Consider the following 25,505-nt stretch of genomic DNA (forward strand, 5'->3'; position numbering starts at 1 on the left):
CCACATCAGGGAACTACCAAATAAAATGCAAGGAAATTATATGCCTCTCAGTAGGTAATTTATTTGGGGGCCCAATTTTGTCTTTAACATTTCTAGGGTATCGCGTTTATCGCTCTCCCTCCCATCTCTTCCTCCACCCATATCCAGTCCCTTTAAGAGTTCGTACCGGAGACCTAATGGCATGCCCCTAGTTTCACCTCAGTATTATTCCTACCTCCCTGCTTCGCATTCTCAGGCCTTGCCTCACAAGAACCACGATGGCACCGGATGTAACCAGAGCGTGTTGAAACAGTAGCAAAACTAGACCATAAACAACTAAATACACTAAGCACCCTGGAACAGAGAGGAGGAGCCGTCAAATGCTCGTCTTAACGCTCCAGGCTCTTTCGATTGGCTGCGGCGACGCGACGTGGCCTGTGATTGGTCACGGCGTCAAGCGCAGCGCCCACGAAGAGGAAGAGTAGGAGTCTTGCACCTTAAGAGCCCGCCTTTTCCGACAAATAAAGGTCGTAGCCGCCGAATCCACGGGCGGAGCTAAATTTATCACGATTAATGCTGTCGTAGGACCACCCAAAGTGGAGCCCCACGTAGCAAGAAGATGACCCGAAGTTGCTCGGCAGTTGGCTGCAGCACCCGGGACACCGTGCTGAGCCGGGAGCGCGGCCTCTCCTTCCACCAGTGCGTGAGAGCAGCCTCCGGCTGTCTAACTCCCAGCACGGCCTGGCGGGCAGTAGGCCAGGGTGGGGCGGGGCCGGGCTTGCGTTGCGCCGTTGACGTGACGTGGCGTGACGTGCGTAGCGTGAGGGAAAGGAACCGGGGACCTTTGAGAGTTGGTGTTTTTCCTGTCTTTCCGGCTTAGCGTGTACCTCCAAATTGCTGATTCTTTCTCGTTGCCTACCACTTGCCTAATGGCGTTTAGCAAGGGTTTTTTGAAAGGAGTCATGCTTCTTTTCGGTCGTCTTACTATTTGACGTGAGGAGATGGGAAGGGTGGACAGTTTGGGAGAACTGTTGAAGGCGTTCGATTCCATTAGAGTTGTGTGGCTTACCCAGGAACAGGAGTACAGATGGATTTTCACGAATACTGCCTGTTACTACAAGTTATTTAGTAGAATTGGCTGAGCTCCACAAGGCCGGTCCTATTCTGGCTGGATCTGGTCATGGCAAGGAAGGTACATTGGCTCAAGAGTGGGGTGGATTTTCAGACCAGTCTAATTCGAACCCACGTCTATAGTCCATCCATGACATTCAAGGCACAATGCGAAGTAGAAGAGTGGGTAAAGCAAGATCCTCAAAGACAAAAAGAAACGTACTTCAAAAAGAGGTAGTCTGTTAAGGTAATAGATGTAGAGAGTTAAACCACTGACAAAGGACTTTTATGAGAAAATAAAAAATAGTTTTATGGGACAGATGATTTGAGTTGGACCTTGAACTTAGGTTGTAGAGTGGGGGTGGGAGGAAGATAGCGCTTAAATACGAATAACATGGAAAAATGTAAAGGGGTGGAGAGTGCAGATATCAGAGGAGTGGAAAAAGTATCTTGAAGACATTAAAAAAAAAAAAGTCAGGTTAAGGAGTTTCAACTCTGTATGGTAGGCCTTTTGTAGTCATTGTTTTGTGTTGTTTTTTAAATAGGGCTGGTTCCTCCACCTAAGCTGTTAGAATTGTATCTTGTAACCTTTCTTTTTTTCTCTGGGATTTTCCCCCATCAATTAGTTCCTGTTCATTTTAAATTGCTCCCTCTACTGATTACTTGCCTAAAGTCGATGAACATGCTCACATTACTTCCATTTTTAAACAGGCACACAAACTCTTGAGCCTATGTGCACCTCTGCACTACCCTATCACGCTTTCCCTCTATAACAAGGCTCCTCTAACGGGAACATACACCTGTTTTCCTAAGTCCTATTGACTTTTCAACCTATGGTAGCCAGATCACTACTGCTCTAATGCACTGACAAAGGGTCAACAGTAATGTTGCCAAATCTAAGTGAGAACTTCTAAGTCCTTCTCTTAACCTTCTTTTTTTTTTTTTTAACTTTTAATTATATCGACTGCTCCGTGAAACTCACATCTTCATTGGCTTTATTGACACACTCTGTCCAGAGTTCTCTCCTTTTCCTCTAATTTTTTTTTTAAATTTTTTGCTGCCCTGCTTTTCCTGTGCCTTCTTAAGATTCTTTAAGCGAGGAAGAATTCATTTATTGCTTTTATTTGTTTTATATATTGAGGACCAAAGTAAGACCTACTTAATTTTAAGAAGAGAAAGTGATGCAGTTATTACAGTAGTATACTATCATTCATCCAGGCTGATTTCTTCCCATTCATTCCATTTTCCTGATTTCTGGAAATTATTTTTCTAAAAATGCAAATTTTATACTAGTTCCCTTAAAAAAGGTTTTTAATCCTGGGGCTTTTCAAATGCCTAAAGGCAGAGTCCAAACTCCTCTGTGAAGACTTTTCTCCAATACCTGTCTTCCAACCTGAATTTAATTTCCTCTGTATTTCTGTTATTTTTTATGTGTGCTAAATTAAACACATGCCCTTATGTATGAATGGGAGGGAATAAGCTTTGTCTTCCTATGCCTAGGAAGTTGTAAGGAATGCAGAAGAAGGTAGAGACAGGAAAAGGAGTTAGAATACTATGGTGTTAATCCTAGCAACAAAGTTATATTGATCAGAAGTAAGGGTTCAGCAAAAAGGTAATATAGGTTGGAAAGAATTTGTCAACTTGCCATCGCCCAAAGGCATCATCTTCAGACTTCTTGAACATGGAGCCCTCTCCACAAAAATTTGAGTACATGCCCTGATAAATGTGTACTGATTTATAAATTACATACACGAAGTGATGAACTAATATGTATTATGAAACACAAAAATTAAGTGATGCGGCAAAACATTATAAAAACAAATTCTAATGTTTTCTTCAAATCTCAGTAGATGAGTGCACACTCCTCTGGTAGCCACTGACCTAAAGGATGGATCCCAAACTTCCTAGCACACATGATCTTTTGTGATCTGGCCTTTAGCCACCCCTCCAGCCCATCCATAACCAGTTCAAGCTACCTCTGTACTCTTCTTTAACCCTCTCCAGTCTACAAATTAACTTATTTTTCAATGCTTTATCAACCAGTAAGATCCTAGTAGTTATTTTATATCTGTGTTTATGCATTTGCTCGGAGTGGCCACTGTCTGCATGGCAAACTCCTGTTGATACATCAGCTCTAGCTCCAGCATTCTGTCTTCTGAAGCCTTCCCCAACATCCTCACCACCATTACCAGAATTGTGAAAGATGTTGCAAGGACACAGGCGAGGGGCTTGGGCTGAAAAGCATGAATCAAAATGATTAAAGGTGTGGAAACTGTTGTTATGAGAATACTGATACTTTGTCAAACACATAAATGGTTAAATATGAGATGGGACTGGCAAGTTTAAAGAAGTGACAGTTTGATTCATTCTCCTTTTATTGGTGTAAAGAAATTAAACAACTTATTTCATAATCAAAGAAATATATGTATGATAACTTGGAAGAGTTTTTGCCTGAATTGTAATGAATTCTATTTTTATACTTTTAGCTATGAAACATTTCGAACACATTAGCAGGCAAAGAATAATACATAACAAACACTGATGTACCCATCACTAGAATTAAGCAGACGTTAACATTTTGCCTTGTTTCAATTTTTTTTTTCTTTTCTGTTAGAAGAGAATTAAGTTACCAGGTATAAAGCTTTACCCCTCAATCCTTTCTCTCTCTCCCCAGAGATGACCACTGTAGAAAGGATTTTCCTAGCCACTTTTTCAGAAAATATGATATGCAGAGAGCCCAAGGTAATTTCTGCCAATAGTGTAAAAAAGGCATAGTTAACAGGAGAGAAAACAGATTCTGCATTAGTGTAAACCAATTCATTATTGTGTATATGAAATGATGATTGGTTTGGGATTTTTCTTTTGCCACAGGTGATTTTAGAATAGGGGAACATGAATTCCAATTTCAACTACTATTTACTGGTGGCTATACTTAGTTCTGGTCTTGGTTTCATCTTCAGTAAAAGGTAACCTGTTCGTGCAGAATTTTTTAAAGACTAAAACAGTTTTAAAAACACACATAAGCACTGGGGCGCCTGGCTGGCTCAGTAGGAAAAGCATGTGGCTCTTGATCTCAGAGTCATGAGTTTGAGCCCCATGTTGGATGTAGAGATTACTTAAATAAACTTTAAAACATATACACACCCACACACGTAAAAATAGCACAAGGTAAATGCTTTAAAAGTAGTATCAATTATTATTACCAATTTAATTTTGTCCAGAATTCAAATTAGTCATGCTTGTTAGACTACAGTATTTTTCAAGCCTTTCATGGTGTGTTATGCATAGGAAATATTTAATACTTTGGGGCAAACCAACAAAGCTGTTTGGGACTGGACCGTAATACCTACTTCAAGGGCTCCAAGTGGCCCAGGCCATTCCATGAGATAAGGGGATTGATGACTGTAGTGAGCAGGCATGCCAGTTGGGAAACCGCATCAGAGGATCAGGCTAGTAATGTAACTTGGTGGACTAGCCAACTTTTTACTGTCCTTTGCATGGTTAGAGACTACACCCCATCTGTGGAAAAGCTGCCTCACAGATGTGCCATTAGTTAAGAAAACAATTCAGTGAAAAGACATAGATTTGCCTCACCTTTATTAGAAAAACAATTTCCTCTTGATCAAGTGGCATCATCTTCCTGGAACAATAAAATGAAAGTCTTGAAAGTGGATTGTTGTTCCTAGGAAAGAACAAACTCTGGGTAGCACTTTACCATATACAAAGTGCTTTTGAATGCATTTGTCACCTTGTGCACTCTTAACTACAACCCTGTGAGGCAGCTGAGAGATTGAGACATGTCTGTTAAAGGTAATTGAAGGTTAAGTACAGATTTTCCAATTCAGTATTCTTTCTCAAGGTGATTGAGAGAATATCTCAGAAGTATGTTTTACCATACTGCTATATTTCCCCAACAATGAGCTGAGGACATTAAAATTTTCACTAGTTTCAATTCCTAACAACCATATGCTTTAAAACCCAAGTTAAGATATACAAAATTCACACAGCTACCTGTAGATCTGTCTCCAAGGTAAATCAAGGGAGAGGGTGCAGAAAGAGTAGTTTTGTGATCCACCCCCCCAACAAATTTCTAAACATAGTAATTTGGCTAGGATTAAAAAGAGAGAAACACGAGGTAATTTTTGTATTCAAGGCTATGAAAAAGTGGTGCCTTTCAAAACAAAAGAGGAAAATTGAGTATGGGAAATGTACTTACTTGTTTTCTACTGCTGAGTAACAAATTTCTTCAAAATGCAGTAGAAACATGATCTCACAAATTTCTGAGGGTAGGAATCCGGGAGTGAATTAACTGGGTGTTACAGGCTGTCTCATAAGGTAGTAGTAAAATGTTAGCCAACACTAGAATGTTCTGAACACTTGATGAGGCTGAAGGGTGCAGTTTCAGAAAGACTCATGTGGCCTTTAGCGGGGAAGCCTGTTTCTTGCCCAGTGGACATATTTCTGCAGGACTGCTTCTCACATGGCAGAGAAATTTTCCCAGAGAAAAACCATTGAAAAGAGGGAGCAAGTACCTTTTATTACTTAGTCTTATTGCCTGTTGTCTCTTCTCCTTTTTTTTTTTTTTTTTTTTTTTGTATTTCTTAGAAGCAAATCACTAACCCTAGCCCACACTCAAGGGGAAGGAAATTAGGCTCCACCCCTTGAAAGGAATAGAAGTAAAGAATTTGGGGACATAGTTTAAAAACACACATACTAAATTTGAGCAGATTCCGTTAATGTAGTCAGTGAAGACAAAATGTAGGATATTTAATATGAGAATTGCCCTCAGAAATTAAAGCAAATGAGCTCACTTAGATACTGAACTCTTGGATTCAAAAAATCAAAGAACTTTGAAATCAGATTAAGTAAATTTAACTGGACTTGATGTTTATACGAAGCAGTTAAATAATAAATGGGTTTATGTAATAAATACTGTAGTATTACCATAATATTTTCATGTTAATGGAACTTTAATATGATTGCTGTAGATTTCCAACTGATACCATACAGCGCTCAAAATGGATCAGGGCTGTTAATCGTGTGGACCCCAGAAGCAAAAAGATTTGGATCCCAGGACCAGGTGCTATACTATGTTCCAAACATTTTCAAGAAAGTGACTTTGAGTCATATGGCATAAGAAGAAAGCTGAAAAAAGGAGCTGTGCCTTCTGTTTCTCTATACAAGGTACTTAAATCTAGGTGTAAACAAAACTAAATTCTACAGAGCCTTTAAAAACCAAGATACCTCACATTATAGCTAGAATTTACAAAGATTAAAAAAAAAATCCTAAATCTTAAAATAAATCCATTAATAGATTTTAAATGTGTAGAAAACTAGGTTTTTGGTTTTTTGTTTTTAATCTATATGTAATATTAGTAATTCTGCTTTGAAGTTTTTAAGGTATATATGCAAATCATTTTCTAGACCCACATAAAGATTACTAAATTGATCACAAAAATTAACTAGTAGATGCCTTAGAATTCAGGCTTTTGTTTGACACAGTTTCCATAATACTTAGAAATTATGCCTTTTTCGGGCTCCTCCCAGTAATGTTGATCTTGACCAAAAATATGCTTAATTGTTAGCATTGATATAGAGAGGTATCTATGGAAAATAGAGGGCTTTCTATGAATCAGTCACCAGGATTAGTGTTACGTTCTTAGGTTTCTTTTTTTATGTTATCCTTTTACCCCTTGGCCACATTGCTGTACGCACTCCTCGCTGCACAGTCTGCAGTAGTCCTCTAGCTGTTCTCTGCTGACGCTATCCTTGCCTCTTATCCATGGGAATTTCCTTTCGGTATTGTTTTCTCTCATTCCTGTATTCAGAAGAATGTCATTGGTGTCAAATCCAAACTCCTAAGCTCTAAGAGCTTCCTTTTAATTGTGCATTTCTAACTGCTCCAAATTCTCTTTTCAAACCACATGTACTAACTTCTGTATATGTGATAAATTGACTAACTTTCATGCTTTTGTAAAATGAATAATAGTTACTATTTATTGAGACCTACAGTGGTCTAGGCATTGTGCTAGGAGATTTACATAAATTATTCTATTGTATCCTTAAAACAACTCTGTATTATTACAGTTATACAAATGAGGAGATGAGGGATTGTAGAGGTTTAGTGACAGCTAATAAATGAGGGAGCCATGATTAAACCCAGATTAGTCTCAATTCCAAAGCCCATGCTCTGTCCACTATGCCTTCCTTTTTGCACAAATAATTTTCCTGTCCCCACCATTAAATCATGTCATTGCTGTCTTAAAACACTGCTCAAAACTCATTTCCACGAAGCCTTCCCAAATTACCACCTTTCTGTTGTTACTTAACCCATTTCAGAAACTTTCAACATCATGTTAACTTTCGACATCAGGTTACTATTTCTATATGGATGAAAAAAAAACCCAAAAAACCTTAAACCCTGTTCACATTTTCCTATAAATACATTTCAAGAAATTAGAGATTATGACCTTTTTTTGAAACAACTCTCCACATTAAAGGTGAGTCCTTTGATTTAGTGGTATTTTTATAGACCGCCTTCTGTGTGATCATTTCAAAAATAACCTTAATTTTATATTTCTGTTGTAGGTTCTTCAAGGTGTACACCTTAAAGGTAAAGCAAAACAGAAAATCCTAAAACAGCCACTTCCTGATAATTCTCAAGAGGTTGCTACTGAGGACCACAACTACAGTTTAAAGAGACCTCTGACAATTGGTGCAGAGAAACTGGCTGAGGTGCAACAGATGCTACAAGTGTCCAAAAAAAGACTGGTTTCTGTGAAAAACTACAGGATGATCAAGAAGAGAAAGGGCTTACGACTAATTGATGCACTTGTCGAAGAGAAACTACTTTCTGAAGAAACAGAGTGTCTGCTACGAGCACAGTTTTCAGGTATGATGTTCCCCTTTTCTTTTTTCTTTCTTTCTTTCTTTTTTTTTAAAGTTTCTTTTGAGAGAGAGAGCGCACACATGCACATACACATGTGTGTGGGGAAGAGGCAGAGAGAGAGGAGACACAGAATCCCAAGCAGGCTCTGTGCTGTGCTGTCAGCACAGAGCCCAGTGCTGGGCTTGAGCTCATGAACCGTGAGACCATGACACCAAGAGTTAGATGCTTAACTGACTGAATCACCCATTGTTGCCCTGTGATGTTCCCTTTTCCTGAAATATCATTAAAGTATTTACTTTGCTGTTGCCTATGAAAACATGCTTTTAGCTGAGACATGAAGTCTCAGGGTAAGCAAAAAGAAGGAAAAGTAATTGCCAAAATCCTTTTATGTATTTCCAGTTTTAAAAGTAATGTACTTATTATAGGAAAGGCAAAGAAATATATAATGATAAAAGTAACACATAATCCAACTACCCAGAGGTTAGATCATATGGCTTATACCATATACTGTACTTTTCATTTTTTATAAAGCACTTACTCGCTTTACTGCAAATTCTTTTTAAACAATTTAAGTGCTTACATAATTTATCACCGAAGCGTTTTTGCAGTGGAGTCGAACCAGGTAATTTTCCAGTTCCCTTTGAGCTTGAAAATTCTTTGAGTCTCCATATATTATTTTCTAAAATATCCTATGGAAGATATACATGTCCATTGGAAAGACTACCTACTCTTTTCTTTGTGAACCAACATACTTGAAGAGGGACAGAATTTAAGTATAGCCAACTTACTCTTTGATGAAAGCCAGCAGAGATTTTGGATTTACATCCTGGTAAAAAATAAGTATGTCTTGTTTCTAGAAAAGAGCAGGTATCTCCAAAGGAGGAGAATATTTTGTGTTTTTCCAGGAGGGGGACAGAGGTGTAATAAACAGGGATCCCCCCCAGGAACAGAGGATTTTTTTTCCCCTCAAAGTAGGCAAGGTCATCTGTTCAATTTGAATAGCATCCTATTGCCGGAATTATTTCTTGTGTCTCATTTGTACCCTCAGATAAATAGTAACCAGGAAGCAAAATAAATAAATGTGCTCATAATCCAGAGACTTAATTTTATCCAGTTATTTTATCTTCTTCCCTGTTTCTCTAAAATTCTCCACTTAGGCTGCCAGTGAATAATAAAACATAGTGATTCAAGTTGAAACTTTCTTCTTCCCTCTTTTGAGTGAAACGATCCAGGATGAGCAGGATAAATTGGTCAAGAGGTCCTAAGATTGGATATTAGCCTTTGAAACAAACTCAGTTAAACTGTGATGGTATTTGTATTTGTATTTTGATGGCCACTACTTTTTATATCCAAATGCTATGATCTGTACCTTAGAATGTTACTGTACACCTTCTTCATCACAAAGAATAAATAAATTTATTTTAACAGATTTTAAGTGGGAATTGTATAACTGGAGAGAAACAGCTGAGTACTCCACAGAAATGAAACAGTTTGCATGTACACTCTACTTGTGCAGTAGCAAAGTCTATGATTATGTAAGAAAGATTCTCAAGCTGCCTCATTCTTCCATCCTCAGGACGTAAGTGAATTACTTTTTAGATGTTAAATAAACAAGTATTTTATTATTTAATTGTATTTTATGTGTTGAAGCTATTTGTATTCAGACTCTCATTTATTAGTCCATTTGCTCTTTTTAAAAACTTATAGTGGTATTTGCATATTATCACAACAGCAGATTTTCACCAACAAAATGAAGGTCTATAATCTGACAAATTTTTTGCATCTTCCAGACAGAGATATTCTCGGTGATAAAATTTGAATCTGAAAATATTGGGATTTCTAATATACTTCAGTAGTTTTAATATCTGACTATCCTAGAAAAATCTACAATAGTTCTAGATTGACACCATTGGTTTGAGGCTAAGCATAAAAATCTGCATTTTTGTTAAGCACTGTAGTTGATGCCCAGTGTGGGTTGTTCAGGGAGGAAATTTTGGTAAATAATTTTGTAGGATTTGTGGTCAAAATACATGGATATATTTATAATTCACTTAGTATGAAGCAAATAACTCAGTGACTTTACAGTAATGTCTTATAAAAGTAATGCTCAATATTTACTGTTTTTTATCACTGGTTTTACAGATGCCTTTTTATTTTTATTTATTTATTTATTGAGCTTAAAAATGACAGAAGTATATTGTCTCACACTTCTGGAGGCTAGAAGTCCAAAATCAAGGTATTAGCAGGTTTAGTTCCTTTGGAGGGCTGTGAGCAAGGGGTCTGTTCCAGGCCTTTCTCCATAACTTGTACTTGGTGGTATTTCTCCTTGTGTATCCTTACATCATCTTCCCTTATGTATGTGTGCTTCTGTGCCCAAATTTCCTCTTTTTATGAGGACCAGTCTTAGGATTGGGATTCACCCTAATGACCTCGTTTTAATTTGATTACCTCTGTAAAGACTGTATCTCCAAATAAGGACACTCTGAGGTACTGCGAATTAGGATTCCAATATATCTTTTTTGAGGGACACAATTCAGCCCATAACAGTCACTTTCCTGATGCATAAGCCTCCCCATTACCTATAGACCAGAGGCTTGACTCCCTCCTGTGGTTTATTGAGCTTCCCGTGGTGCGGCCCCTGCTAAGCTCTGAGGCTCATCTCTGGCCTCCCTCCCTGCCCTTTAGCATTCCATGCTCCAATTGTAAGGCACTCCTTAATGGCCTATTTTTGCCACCAGGACTTACTATTCCCTGTGCCTGAAATGCCCATTCTCTCTCTTTATTGGTCCTAGTGATTACTCCTCAGTCTTCAGGCTCAAATTAGACCTCCTTTCAGAAGCCTGGCTTGCTGTAAGTGCTCCTCTCACACACATAAGAACTGAATCATAGTTCTTTTTTTCTTTTAATGTTTGTTTATTTTTTTTTTGAGGGAGGGGGGAGAGAGAGAGAGGGGTACAGAAGACCTGCACTTGATCTTAGCCAAAAGACTGAGAAGCCATGAGAGGTACAGAGGATCTGAAGTGGGCTCTGTGCTAACAGCAGAGAATCTGATGCAAGGCTCAAACCCATGAACCATTAGATAATGATGTGAGCCGAAGTCGGATGCTTAACCGACTGAGCCACCCAGGCACCCCAGACCTGAATCATAGTTCTTAAAACACTGTCTTCCCCACTGGACCATGAGCTGCCCAAGTATGAGGTGCATCTGGTTTTTGGTTACACTACCATCGAACCCCCAACTGTGCATTGTACCTGAAGCATTAAATGGTCCCTTGATAAGTATTTGTAGAAAGAAAGAATGCCTAAATGGTCATTTAGCATTTTGAGTAGATGGAAGGAGGAAGTGCAGTGGACCTTAAGTCGCTTTCTGAAGAGCAGTACTCCATTTAATTCAGTGCAGGTGGGACAGAGGCCAGCCAGGAGTAGCATCATCTCTCTCTCCTGGAAGGTACCTCTTGGTTTCTTATTACTTCAACTTTAAAACAGATTCAGGGGCTCTGAACTGGAGAAACTCTAAGAGAGCACATAGTCCACCATCCGCTGACCCCACCCATTTTAAAGAAGGGGGAAATTGAGGGCTGGTAGGCAGTAGGACCTTAATTATATAAGGGAACAAGAATTCCTGGCCCCCCCAAAGGTCCTTCTGGCTGGACTAAATCAAAATGACATGAAACTGATTAACAGGAGAAAATTAAATTTAATAGCTGTACATACAGGGAATCCACATAGACATGGAAATTCCAAAGACAGACAAAAGAGGTATATATGTCATTCTGAACTAAGGAGATATGGGGATAGGGGTCTGGGATTTCAGAGGAAAGGCATGCACTTCACAGGGCAATAAGTGAAGCAGATGTTTGGTAATTAGATGTTTGCCCTACCATACATTTTGTTCACTTAGATAAAATCTATCTCTGTTAATAACTCTTATTCTGGGAAAGCCTCCCCAGTTTAGATTATTCTGTGTGGTTAGGAAGGGATAAAAGTTTCTCTTGAGCCTGCAGGGTCTCAAATGCCTTCAACTCAAAATAATCCACATGCCAGGGTATCTGGGAGGCTCAGTCAGTTAAACATCTGACTCTTGATTTCAGCTCTGGTCATGATCTCAGGGTTCACTTTGTGGGATCAAGCCCCACTTTGGCTTAGGCTCCATGCTGACAACACAGAGCCTGCTTGGGATTCTCTCCCTCCCTCTCTCTGCCCCCCTGCTCGTGGGCTCCCTCTCTCAAATAACAAATAATCCACATGCCAGAGCAGCACATTCTGGGGATCCTGTCCTGAACCCCGTCAATTATGATATTGTTGTTTTCCATTTTGGGGAAAACATCTGTTTTATTTTCTAATGGAGATATAATTAATGTATAACACTTTATTTGTTTTGGGTGTATAACAGGTATCCAGTATTTGTATATATTACAAAAAGATCACCACACTGTCTAGTTAATATCCATTCCACGGTTAAAATTACTTTTTTCTTACAATGAGAACTTTCAAGATCTACTCTCTTAGCAACTTTCTTTTTTTATTGAAAAAAATTTTTTTAATGTTTATTTATTTTTGAGAGAGAGAGAGAGAGAGAGACCACAAGCACGGGAGGGACAGAGAGAGAGAGAGAGGGAGACACAGAATCTGAAATAGGCTCCAGGCTCTGAGCTGTCAGCACAGAGCCTGATGTGGGGCTTGATCTCGGGAATGGCGAAATCATGACTTGAGCAGAAGTCAGACGCTTAACCGACTGAGCCACCCAGGTCCCCCTCTTAGCAACTTTAAAATGCATGATACAGTATTATTAACCATAGTCACAATGCTGTATATTACATCTTCTTTTTAAAAATGATTAACTTTCCTCCACATACTATTAAAGTAATACTAATAAAAAATTTGGAAGTGAGAGAAAAGAATGGAAAATTCATTAATTGTTTATCTACATTATATGTCAACAATTATTAACATTTAGGGAATTTGCTTCCAGTCTTGTTTCTGTGCTTAGATTTGCTAGCTTTTTTTTTTTTTTTTTCCTTTTACATAGTTAATGATCTTTAATAGCTGCATAGTATCAGGTAGTTGTACCCCATTTATCCGGGGCATTCTCCAACTATTGGACATTTATATTGTTTCCGTTTTTGATTGTAGTGACCAGAAACATTTGGATAGTTGTGTATAGGCTTATTCACTCTCTTCTATCATCTGATTTTACTATTTAGGCCAGATATTATTCTTATTTATAAATGTCTACTTTTTGCTAGGCAGGAGATGTTTTTATAGATACTGTGTTGATATATCCCCTTCTCTACTCAAATTTTCTCTTTACTGGTTTTAAAGCACTGCTTATGGATTTTGCCCTGTGGTTTATGTGAGACATTTCTTCATTTCCTGTAGTTCTCCATTAACTTCTGGATTAAATAGTCTCTGGCAATTCCAGCTCACACTGATCTTTTCTCTCTTTATGTCCATTTTGTATTTTTGCTATGACGCTATCTATTTGGTATAATTTTAGTACTCAAAAAATTGTTTATTTCTTTGGGTACTTTGTCTGAAACTAAAATACCTTGTTTAATATGATAGTAATACATGCTTGTTATAAAACATTCAGACAATACGTAAGTATGTAAATACTGGAAAATGAAAAAGGTTTATGACCTTTTCCAGACCATTCCCCTAATTCCCAAGATAACTGCTATTAGTAGTTTGGTATATATTCTCTCAGACATTAAAAAAATATATATCCACAAAATTTTGTGTTAATGTCTATCTATTACTCTCATATATTAGAAGTATCTAGATTTTATCTTGACAGTTCTGAATAGTCAAACATATTCACATTTGATTACATTTCTATTTTTTTTTTTTTTAATTTTTTTTTTTTTCAACGTTTTTTATTTATTTTTGGGACAGAGAGAGACAGAGCATGAACGGGGGAGGGGCAGAGAGAGAGGGAGACACAGAATCGGAAACAGGCTCCAGGCTCCGAGCCATCAGCCCAGAGCCTGATGCGGGGCTCGAACTCACGGACCGCGAGATCGTGACCTGGCTGAAGTCGGATGCTTAACCGACTGTGCCACCCAGGCGCCCCATATTTATTTTTTTATTAAAAAAGATATATCTTTTTAACACACCTCTGCTTATGTATTACATCTATAATCATTATAGTTAATATTTATTTGGTAAATTTATTTATTGGTCAGGAGTGGCCAGTGAGGCAGGAGGAAAACCAGGAGATGTGATGGCCTGGAAGCCAAGTGTAGAAAGTATCTCAAGGAGATAGTCCACTCTGTCCCTGCTGCTGGGAGATCAAGTAAGAGGAGGACAAAATTGACCATTGGATTTTGCAAGATGGAGGTCATTGATGACATTGACAAAAGCAGTTGCAGTGGAGTGGTAGAGAGGTAGGCCTGGCCGAAGTGGGATCAAGGGAGACTGGAAGCCTAAGAAGCAGAAACAATGATTAAGCACTCCTTCAAGGAGTTTTGCTATGAAGGGAGCAGAGAAATGGGTCTGTGGGTAGAAAGGAGCATAGATGAAAGGGAGGGCACCTGTTGAGAGGGCACTTGTTCCAGCATGTTTGCATGCTTAAGGGAATGGTCTGGTAGAGAGGAGAACTGGTGATGCATAAGAGAAGGGATAACTGTGGGGGATAATATCTAACACCATTGTGGAGAGACGTTTAGCCTTAATTAGGAGTAGGGACAATTCATTCATTTAAACAGGAAGAGGCAGAGACACAGATTCAATAGGTTAGCAGATTTAGTGGTAGGAAAATGAGTTTTTATTGGATTGCTTCTGTTTTTCTCAGTGACATAAAGATAATAGCAGAGAATTGGGGAAGCAGAGATAAGAAGTTTGAGGAGAGGGGTGCCTGGGTGGCTCAGTCAGTTAAGCATCCGACTCTTGGTTTCAGCTCAGATCATGATCTCATGGTTTCATGAGTTCAAGCCCTGCCATCAGGCTCTGTGCTAGATTCTCCCTCCCTCCCTCCCTGTCTCTGTCCCTCTCCTGCTCACGCTGTCTCTCTCAAAAAATAAATTTTAAAACTTTAAAAAAACTTTGAGGAGAAAAGAGACAATTTGAATAGTTGTTTTTCCTCCTGTGATGATGGAGAAACAGTTATACGGTAAAAAATTAGATGATGACAGACCAAGCTAGACTCATATTTTTGAAAACCCTTATTCAGTGAGACAGGTACCTGCTTCACTAATTTCAACTTGTCATATCTTTTTCTAATTATTAGCCACTATCAGTCACCTCTGTAATTTTCTTTGTGTTGATGTTGGATCTTTATCAGTTCTCTCTTGAATTCTCTATGTCTAGAACCTTCCCAGAGCTGTGCTTCTTATAATTCCAGTTCTTTGGGTCTTTAAGGTAGTTTGTTTTTACATATCTTTTGTAAGAATGTCATAACATCCTCAGCCTTCCTTATCATAACAGTGATATATATGGTATGATCTTAGTAGATTTTCTCTGTCTCTAATTTTCTATTTAGGTTTTCATTCCAATTAATAAATTAGCTCCCTCTATAGGTAAGATGATGTGAGAGATTCAAAGGTAAACAAGACCGTGGGAGGAGCTAAGAGTCTTTTTTTATTGTTGTTTTTTAATGTTATTTATTTTGAAAAAGAAAAAAGAGTGCCAGTGGAGCTAATACTCTTAAAGAAAAACACCCCTTGGCACGATGGCTTTTCAGCCTTGTATTTTTTCAGGCAGAGTTTTAAGCCACCCAACTGACTCCTTATAATCACTCTATAACTAAGCTATTGTTCAATTTAAAATATCCTCTTGGGGCGCCTGGTTGGCTCAGTTGGTTAAACATCAACTATTGATTTTGATTCAGGTCATGATCTCACAGTTGTGAGTTTGAATCCCACTTTCGGCTCCGTGCTGCTGGTGCAGAGGCTGCTTGGGATTCTCTCCCTCCCTCCCTCTTTCCCTCTCTCTCTCTCTCAAAATAAATAAACAAGACATTAAAAAAATACCATTTAGATATCTATTTAAAAATCAAGCTCAAAGAACAAGCTTTTTTATTTTTATTTTATTTATTTATTTATTTTTGAGACAGAAGGAGACACAGCATGAGCAGGGGAGGGGCAGAGAGAGAGGGAGACACAGAATCGGAAGCAGGCTCCAGGCTCCGAGCCGTCAGCCCAGAGCCCGACCAAGGGCTCGAACTCACGGACTACGAGATCGTGACCTGAGCCAAAGTCGGCCGCTTAACCGACTGAGCCACCCAGGCGCCCCAGAACAAGCTTTTTTTAAAAAGCCTATTTAAAATAAAAACTTTTACAGGGTGCCTGGGTGGCTCAGTTGGTTAAGCGTCCGACTTCAGCTCAGGTCACAGTCTGTGGGTTCGAGCCCCGCGTCAGGCTCTGGGCTGACAGCTCGGAGCCTGGAGCCTGCTACAGATTCTGTGTCTCCCTCTCTCTCTGCTCCTTCCCTGCTCATGCTTTGTCTCTCTCTGTCTCAAAAATAAATAAAAACATTAAAAAACTTTTTTTTTTTAAATAAAAACTTTTACATAGAGGCATTAAGTAGTTTCATAATATACTGACTCCATGTGCAGCACAGCATCTTTGGTGTTCATTTGAGAGTCAATCCTAATGCAAGAAAAAAATTTAAACAATTAAAATTTGGAGACCCATTTGCAAAGGACATTCAATATACTACTGGGCTGTAGCACCCTGGTGGGTAACCACTGTCCTATTTTCTCATTATCTTACTGTTTCATCCTATTTTAAAATATAAACAACTGATTAATACATTTGTCTCTTAAATAGGTTATAAGCAGCTTAAAATTGATGTCTTTTGCATCCTGTAAGTGTGTTTTTCAAACCCATTAGTGCATCTTGAAATCAATTCAGTGGGTCATAATTGGCATTATACACACACATATGTTACATATATGTGTGCATGGCACGTAATGAGGGTAAATTTCATTTATGGAACTTTTAGTTTGCGGCAAAGTATGTGGAAAGCCCTGTCCTGAAATACTTAGGGCGAGGTACATTAAAATCTCAATTAGAGGCCTGCTGTCCAGGAAGAAACCTTGGCAGTCTGAAATATAGCCCCCAAGTCAGAAATATAACATCCCAAAAAGTCATTTGAGTTACAGAAGTAAACTTTAGCTAAGATGAACACGTCAGTCTCTACTAGAGAATCCAATTTGTCTTATTTTAGATAGTTCTTAAACTTGGCTATTGTCTCTCCTGACCCTACAGCAAATTAGAGGTAAATTAGAACTGAGTGAAAAGGATTCTGAAGACAGCCACTAACAGTAATTGGAAAGCATAACCAGTATGGAAAGGTCAGGGACACTGCAAAAGAACTCCTAAGGTAGTAGTGTAGGTACTTTGTGCAGGGCAGACAGATGCAGACGCCTTCATTGTTCCTTGAGGGCACAATTTGAGGTCACAAGGAGCAGTGAGAAAAGCACTGTCAGGACACCGGGAAAGCTGGGCTTCACACTTGTATGCAGCTAGCAGCACAGCAAGGGCTGTGCGGCTTCAGTTCTGCCTCTGTCCCCGTTTCCCAGTCTCTAAAATGAGGTAGATGTGCTAGATGTTCTCAAAGTTTCCTTCCCCTTCAACCGTTTTCTCATTTCATTGAATTTACAGGTAAGACTGGTTTATGATCTAAACACGACAGTTACAACAAACCGGGTAATTGTTTTGTATATATCTTAAAGAAGTAGATGAGCAATGGTGTATTGAAATACTTACTCTGTGTCTAAGCTTCTCTGTTATCTTAGTATTTTATGGTAACTATTTGAATAGATGCTTGAAAATGTCCATAGAATTTGGCTACTTATATTTGGCTGTGTTTCTATAGGGATCTGAAGCAACTTAGCAGCAGTTAAGGTATTTTTTCCTTTTTTTTTTTTAATTTCTTCATTTGAGTTTTATATATATATATATATATATATATTTTTATATTTCCCAGATGGTTATCCAAATGCAAACCCAGTCCAGGCTTCAACAGCAACATTTTTTCTTTTCTTCAGCGAAGAGTAGAGAACGGAGACCAGCTCTACCAGTATTGTTCACTGATAATAAAAGGCGTATCTCTCAAGCAACAACTTCAGTGGGACCCCAGCAGTCACCATTTGCAAGGGTTTATGGACTTTGGCCTCGGCATACTTGATGCTGATGAAACGCCCCTTGCGTCCGAAACTATTTTGTTAATGGCCGTGGGTATTTCTGGTCACTGGAGAACACCTCTTGGTTATTTTTTTGTTAACAGGGCATCTGGATATTTGCAGGCTCAGCTGCTTCGTCTTACCATTGGCAAACTAAGTGACATAGGGATCACGGTTTTGGCCGTCACCTCTGATGCTACAGCTCACAGCGTTCAGATGGCAAAAGCATTGGGAATACATATTGACGGAGACAACATGAAGTGTACATTTCAGCATCCCTCATCTTCTAGTCAACAGATTGCATACTTCTTTGATTCTTGCCATTTGCTCAGATTAATAAGAAATGCATTTCAGAATTTTCAAAGCATTCAGTTTATTAATGGCACGGCACATTGGCAGCACCTTGTGGACTTAGTAGCCCTGGGGGACCAAGAATTAGCAAACATAGAAAGACTCCCAAGAAAACTTGCAAATTTGAAAAACCACGTGCTGAAGACGAACTGTGCTGCCCAACTGTTCAGTGAGAGTGTGGCCAGCGCGTTGGAGTGCTTGTTATCGTTAGGCCTGCCTCCTTTTCAAAACTGTATTGGTACCGTCCATTTTTTACGCTTAATTAACAACCTGTTTGACATTTTTAATAGTAGGAACTGTTATGGAAAGGGACTTAAAGGACCTCTACTGCCTGAAACTTATAGTAAAATTAATCGCGTGTTAATTGAAGCCAAGACAATCTTTGTTACATTATCTGACGCTAGCAATAATCAAATAATTAAAGGTAAGCGAAAACTAGGATTCCTGGGATTTTTGCTTAATGCTGAGAGCCTAAAATGGCTCTATCAGAATTACGTTTTCCCAAAGGTCATGCCTTTTCCATATCTTCTGACTTATAAATTCAGTCAAGATCATCTGGAATTATTTCTCAAGATGCTTAGACAGGTATTAGTAACCGGTTCTAACCCTACCTGTATGGCATTCCAGAAAGCTTACCATAAGTTGGAGACCAGATACAGATCACAAGATGAAGCCTTTCTAAGTGAAGTAAGCATCCTTGACATTTCAATTGCTCGAAGGACAGACTTGGCCCTTTGGACCGTTCAGCGTCAGTATGGCGTCAGCGGCATAAAGACTCTTTTTCACAAAGAGGATATTTGCCGAGACTGGTCTAATTGTTCGCTAAGTGAGGCGTTACTAGATCTGTCAGATCACAGGCAAAAACTCATCTGTTGTGCCAGTTATGTTGCAAATAAGTTATCAGCTCTTTTAACTTGTGAGGAGTGCATCAGTGCACTGTATGCATCAGATCTCAAGGTTGCTAAAATTGGGTCACTGTTGTGTGTTAAAAAGAAGAATGGTTTACATTTCCCTTCACAAAGTCTTTGTCAAGTCATAAATATTTGTGAGCGAGTTGTAAGAACCCATTCAAGAATGACAGTCTATGAACTACTTCCTAAACAGAGAGAATTGTATCTTCAGCAGAAAATATTATGTGAGCTTTCTGGGCATATTTATCTTTTTGTAGATTTAGATGAGCATCTCTTTGACGGAGAAGTGTGTGCCATCAATCACTTTGTAAAGTTACTAAAGGATATAATAATCTGTTTCTTAAAGATCAGAGGTAAAGATGCAGCTCAGTACCCTTTAAAACACCATTCAGAAAGAATTGAAATGAAAACTTTGCCAAGAATACACTGGTCATCATTACAGGATTACAGATGTTCAAGTTTTGCTAATACCAATAAATGCAGGCATTTGTTAAGTAATGATGGATATCCATTCAAATGAGGGACCTAAAATATATTAAAATTTTCATGAAAAATTATTGGTCAACATTTAAAGTTCAACCTACCATATTTTATAAATTGACCATTCTGCACAGTTGACAAGTTTGTAATACTAGGATTTCTAATTATGCGTATTATAAAATCTGCTTGTACTTGGTATGGTTTGCAACATTTCAGTTACTCGGAATGTAGAACGCAGTTAAGTCAGTAGGAACAGACCAGCCAACAGATGCTGCCTTTGAATATACTACTATAAGACTGAGTAGTATGACTGGACATACTTTTTAACTTGTTCAGTCTACTTTAAAACAAGAGAGAATAACAACAACTAAGAGTCATTAAAACATTGACTTCTTTTATAAATAGACTACATTCCCTAAAAGAGCTTTGGTTTACAGCTCTTAAGAATGTTGACAGGAAAAAAAAAAAAAAAAGAAAAAGGAGTATAAAACCTTGGATGTAATTTTTACTTACATGTGAAAATCTAGATGTGGTTTGAAAATTAGGCTGAGTTAAAATATCAAATACCACAAAATCCCTTTGCCAGGGTACCCTAAAATGGAAATACTTAGGCTTTATCGGGCAGAAGGTAAGCACATGAGCCATGAGATGGTTCCGTGTGCTGCAACGAAGTTGGGGAATGTAGTCTGAGAAGTAAATAGGGGATGTCATTTTCACAATCCATTGTCCTTGGACTTCAAAATACTACTTTTGAATAATAGAGTGGATACTTACTTGATTCCACTGGAAGAGCCCGATGCTCATCAGAGAATGAGGAGAAGCCTTATTTCAAGCTCTTCTGAAGTGTCGTGTTTTACAGGGAGGCTGAAATATATTTTCAGTGTTGAATGAATAAAGGGACTTCACACCATCCAATTAATAAATTAGAAAAAGATGGGCAGTTGAGACAGTGGTTATGAAAATATTTGTCTTAATTATATGATTAGTTTTTTCAGAAATTTAGGAGAAGCTTAAATGATCTGAAGATGGAAACATACCTAAGGACAATTTTCTCCATTCTGTCACACCCAGACTTGAAAAGACGAGTAGAAAAATGTAGGTATATGTTGTACTTTCACATAGGAGTGTTTTAAATGGATAAAAGAAGAAACAAGCACATGATTCCCCTATGTGTGTAAAACATCTACTCTTTGTATGTGAATAGTCATGAAGTATAATTAATATGAAAACTTAAAATTGCAAAAGATTAATGACTAGGCAAAACTTGAGTTTTATTAACTGAAATTCTCCTTAAATTATATATTTTGATATATTTGTTTTGTTCTACCTCAAACAAAGGTTTAAGTTTGGAGATGTAACCAGAGTTGTACTAAATTTTATGTAAGAGCTATCGCTGAGAAGTCTCAATAGTGTGGGTTGTATTTGCAATAGAATTTTAGATACACCAGGATGAATCTTATTTAAAAGAATCCTACTTGTAAATCACCACCTTTAACTTATTGCTTATATAAATCCAAGTTTTGTCCAGATCTTTACTTAAAACTAGGTTTATATCTGTAGGTGTCTCATGTTCTTTGCTGTTGCATTTTACTAATGTACTAGTATATTCTGTAGTTTAGTGTTTTGCACTATTTCTTTGAGTGCTGGATAAATTGGACAAATATTCACAACAGGAATATTTCCTTTACTGCCTTTTTAAAATTTTTTTAACGTTTTTATTCATTTTTGAGAGACAGAGTGTGAGCAGGGAGGGGCAGAGAGAGGGAGGGAGACACAGAATCCAAAGTAGGCTCCAGGCTCTGAGCTGTCAGCACAGAGCCCGACGCAGGGCCTGAACCCATGAACTGTAAGATCGTGACCTGAGCTGAAGTCCGACCCTTAACTGACTGAACCACCCAGGCACCTCTCCTTCACTGCCTTTAACAGTTAATTGCTCTTGCCTTAGTGAAAGTATTTCAAGTATGATACCAAGTTTACTTAACATGATATGCTTTATGGCAAATTTTTAAAATAAATTATTCATATTTGATGAGGGTAATTTACTTTATAATTTCCACTTAGCACCTTTGTCCTTTTTTCGTCAGAGAAAAACATTCTCTTTAGAAATTTATCCTTCCTACATTTCAACACAGAGCAGGAACAACTGGATATCCACATGCAAAAGTATTAACTCTAAATGGGTCAAAGACCTAAATGTAATAGGTAAAAATGTAAAACTCTTAGAAGAAAAGAGAGCAAATCTTGGAGACTTAGATTAGGCAATAGTTTCTTAAACATGACACCAAAAACATGAACAACAAAATATAAATTGGACTTCACCAAAAAAACTACAAAAAAACTTTTACTTCGGAGGACACTGTCAAGAGACAACCCACAGAATGGGAGAAAATTTTTACTACTCACACATCTGATAAAGGACTTGTATCTAGGATATACAAAGAACTCCTATAACTCAATAATGAAGGACAAATAACCCAGTTTGAAAAATGGGTAAAGAATGTAAATAGACACTCTTCAGAGGAGATAATACAAATGGCCTATAAAAACATGAATATGTGCCCAACATCATAAACCATCTGGGAAATGCAAATCAAAACCACACTGAGGTATCACTTTACACCCACTAGGATGGTTATAGTAAGAAAGTTAATAGCAAGTGTTGACAAGAATGTGGAGAAATTGAAACCCTCTTACACTGTTGGTGGGAATGCAGATGCTTTGGAAAACAGCTTGGCAGCTCTTCAAAAGGTTGAACAGAGTTACCATATCACCTAGCAGTTCTACTGACAGGCATATATATAATATACCCAAGAGAAATAAAAACATGTCCATGTAAAAAATTGTACACAAATTTCATATTATTATAGCTACAAAGTGAAAAAACCTAAATGTCCAACTGATGGATAAATAAAAATGTGTTGTATCCATCCAATGGGTAACATAGTAAGTATATATTATGCTTTATGACAAACTGCCAGAACTCTTTTTGTGAAATAACTTCACCACTCTGCATTCCAATCAGGAAATGTATGAAACTTCCAGTTCCTCTCCTTTCTTCCCAGTACTTGGTATGGCCAGGGTTTAGTTTTGAATTAGCCATTCTAATAGGTGTGCAGTAATATTTCACTGTGGCTTTCATTTCCATTTTCCTAATGGCTAATGATGCTGAGCATCTTTTCATAGGATTATTTGCCATCCACATAATCTTAGGTGAAAGGTCTGTTGAAGTCTTTTGCCCCTCTTTTGGAAGGTTGTTTTTTTTTATTGAGTGTTAATTATATATTCTGGATAGAAGTGCATTATCTAATGTGTTTTGCAAATATTTTCTGCCAGTCTGTGGCTTTTCTTATTGTGTTTTGAAGAGCAGACATTAATTTTGAAAAATGCATTTTATCAGTTTTTATCTTCTAGGGATACTTCTTAATTTCATATCTAAGAAAACGTTGCCTAACCCAAAGCCACAGATTTTTCTTCTCATGTTATCTTCTAGGTATTTGGTCGCTTTAGGGTTTTCATTTTTAGGTTATGATCCATTTTCAGTTCATTCTGGTCTTTGGTAGAAGTTGAGATTCATATTTTACATATGGATATCCCAGCAGTGTTTGTTAAAAAGATTATTGTTCCCTGAATTACCTTTGAGCCTTTGTAAGAAATTGACCACATATATATGGGTCTACTTCTGGGCTCTGTTCTGTTCCATTGATCCATTGGTCTAACATTTCACCAGTACCACAGTGACCTGATGAGCCTTATATGAGCCTTGAAGTCAAGTAGGAGTTTCACCTTTGTTCGTTATTCAGAAATGTTTGGGGGCGCCTGGGTGGCGCAGTCGGTTAAGCGTCCGACTTCAGCCAGGTCACGATCTCGCGGTCCGTGAGTTCGAGCCCCGCGTCGGGCTCTGGGCTGATGGCTCGGAGCCTGGAGCCTGTTTCCGATTCTGTGTCTCCCTCTCTCTGCCCCTCCCCCGTTCATGCTCTGTCTCTGTCCCAAAAATAAATTAAAAAAACGTTGACCAAAAAAAAAATTAAAAAAAAAGAAATGTTTGGCTGTTCTAATTGTACCTTTCTCTATATATTGTTTAATCAGCTTGTTGATTTTTTACAAAGATTCCTGCTGGGATTTTGGCTGGAGCTTTGGGAAATCTAAAGATCAATTTGGAGAGAAGTGATATCTTCATAGAATCGAATGTTCCAATTCACGAACATGGTAGATCTCTCCTTTTTTAAGGTCTTCTCTGATTTTATCAATGTTTTCTACACTTCACCTACAGATCTTGTATATATCTGTTACATTTCACATTTTGTGGTGCTATGCTAATTGTAAAAATTTGTTTCTAAATGTTCGTTGCTACTATGTAAAAATACAATTTTACATATTGACTTTGCATAAACTCAACTTTTTCTAGCTTTTTTTCTTTAAAGATTACTGACTTTTGTATATAGGCAGTCACATTGACCAGTAGATACTGTCTTATTTCCTATCTGTGCTCCCCTGCTTACTATACAGTGACCTCCAATACAATGTAGGAGTGCCTTGTTCCTAGTCTAGCAGGGGAAACAGTCTTCACCATTCATATGATATTAGCTGTAGGCTTTTTAGTAAATGGTCTTTTCAGGTTGAGAATCCTTTCTCTTCCTGGTGTGCTGAAGAGTGTGTGTGTGTGTGTGTGTGTGTGTGCGCGCGCACATTTCACTCATAAGTGGGTCTTGAATTTTGTCATAATTTTTCTGTACCTTTTAACTTTTTTGGAAAAATATTTGAGCTATAATATACATATTGTAATATTAACCCTTTTAAAGTTCAGTAGTTTTTAGTATATTCAAAAGGTTCTCTGCAACTTTTACGATCATACAGCTTTACTTCTTTTTTATATCCATGCAGTGAGTTACATTGATTATTTTTGAATGTTGTCAACTTTTTATTCCGGAGATAAACCCAACCTGGTCATGATGCATTCTTTTTATCTATTGCTAGACTTCATTTGATAATATAATCAGGGAGTTAAATGTCTCTGGCCTTATAGTAAATATTACCCTGAATATATTTTCTTAATGCTTTTGAGAAAAAAAAAAAATGCCTTAAATGCTTTCATAAAACTATTTAAAAATTATAATTAAAAAAAAAGCCCTTATACCTTTCATTTTATAAAGTCATTTGGATCATAAAAACCTCACGTTTGGTCTATAGATAATGACAAAATCTGCATTAAGGAAACACACACACACACAGACACACACAGCCTTAAGTAATTGACACAGTAGAAAATAACTCCAATAGCAAAGGCTTTCTTTCTATAGCTGATTGGCTTCCTTCTCCTTTGGGTTGCTGCTACGGAATTTCTACAGAAAATGCTGAAAAAGGATGCAACATGATGGTAGAGATCCTAATTTGAAGCTGCATTTACATAACAAGTATTCTCTTAGCTGTTTGTTACAGAACAATAAAAGTGGAAAACTTTTCTAAAGATTTTTTTTATTCACATTTGACATAAGATTTAGAATATGTTAGTTGTCTGAATCCAAGAACTGGGAAGCTAAAGCAGTAGTCTCTCCCTAAAGTCGCTGCTCTGCTTGTTTTATTACCTGCAACATTAAGGTTTTGTTTCCCAGATAAGACCTACAGGTTGCTTTTTGTTCTTGAAAGAAAAGGAAACTGAGAA

At 37.9% G+C, this 25,505-nt stretch overlaps 2 protein-coding genes across 3 annotated transcripts in view; one reads left to right on the forward strand and one right to left on the reverse strand.

Annotated features, from left to right (window-relative positions):
* LOC132692355 (placenta-specific gene 8 protein) overlaps positions 1-25,505 on the reverse strand; it is a 194,158-nt gene that overhangs the window by 14,171 nt on the left and 154,482 nt on the right. The window lies entirely within an intron of this gene.
* THAP9 (THAP domain containing 9) lies at positions 461-25,310 on the forward strand. Of its 2 annotated transcripts, XM_060654742.3 has the most exons (5): positions 461-678; positions 6,078-6,273; positions 7,678-7,981; positions 9,407-9,557; positions 17,909-25,310. In XM_060654742.3, the coding sequence occupies exons 1-5, from the start codon at positions 599-601 to the stop codon at positions 19,884-19,886; spliced, it is 2,709 nt and encodes a 902-aa protein (XP_060510725.1). In that variant the 5' UTR covers positions 461-598; the 3' UTR covers positions 19,887-25,310. The 2 variants fall into 2 exon arrangements, with proteins under 2 accessions (XP_060510725.1, XP_060510727.1); XM_060654744.3 differs by lacking the exon at positions 6,078-6,273.

This window comes from Panthera onca, chromosome B1 (genome assembly GCF_046562875.1).
Source record: "Panthera onca isolate mPanOnc1 chromosome B1, mPanOnc1 haplotype 2, whole genome shotgun sequence".
NCBI lineage: Eukaryota > Metazoa > Chordata > Mammalia > Carnivora > Felidae > Panthera > Panthera onca.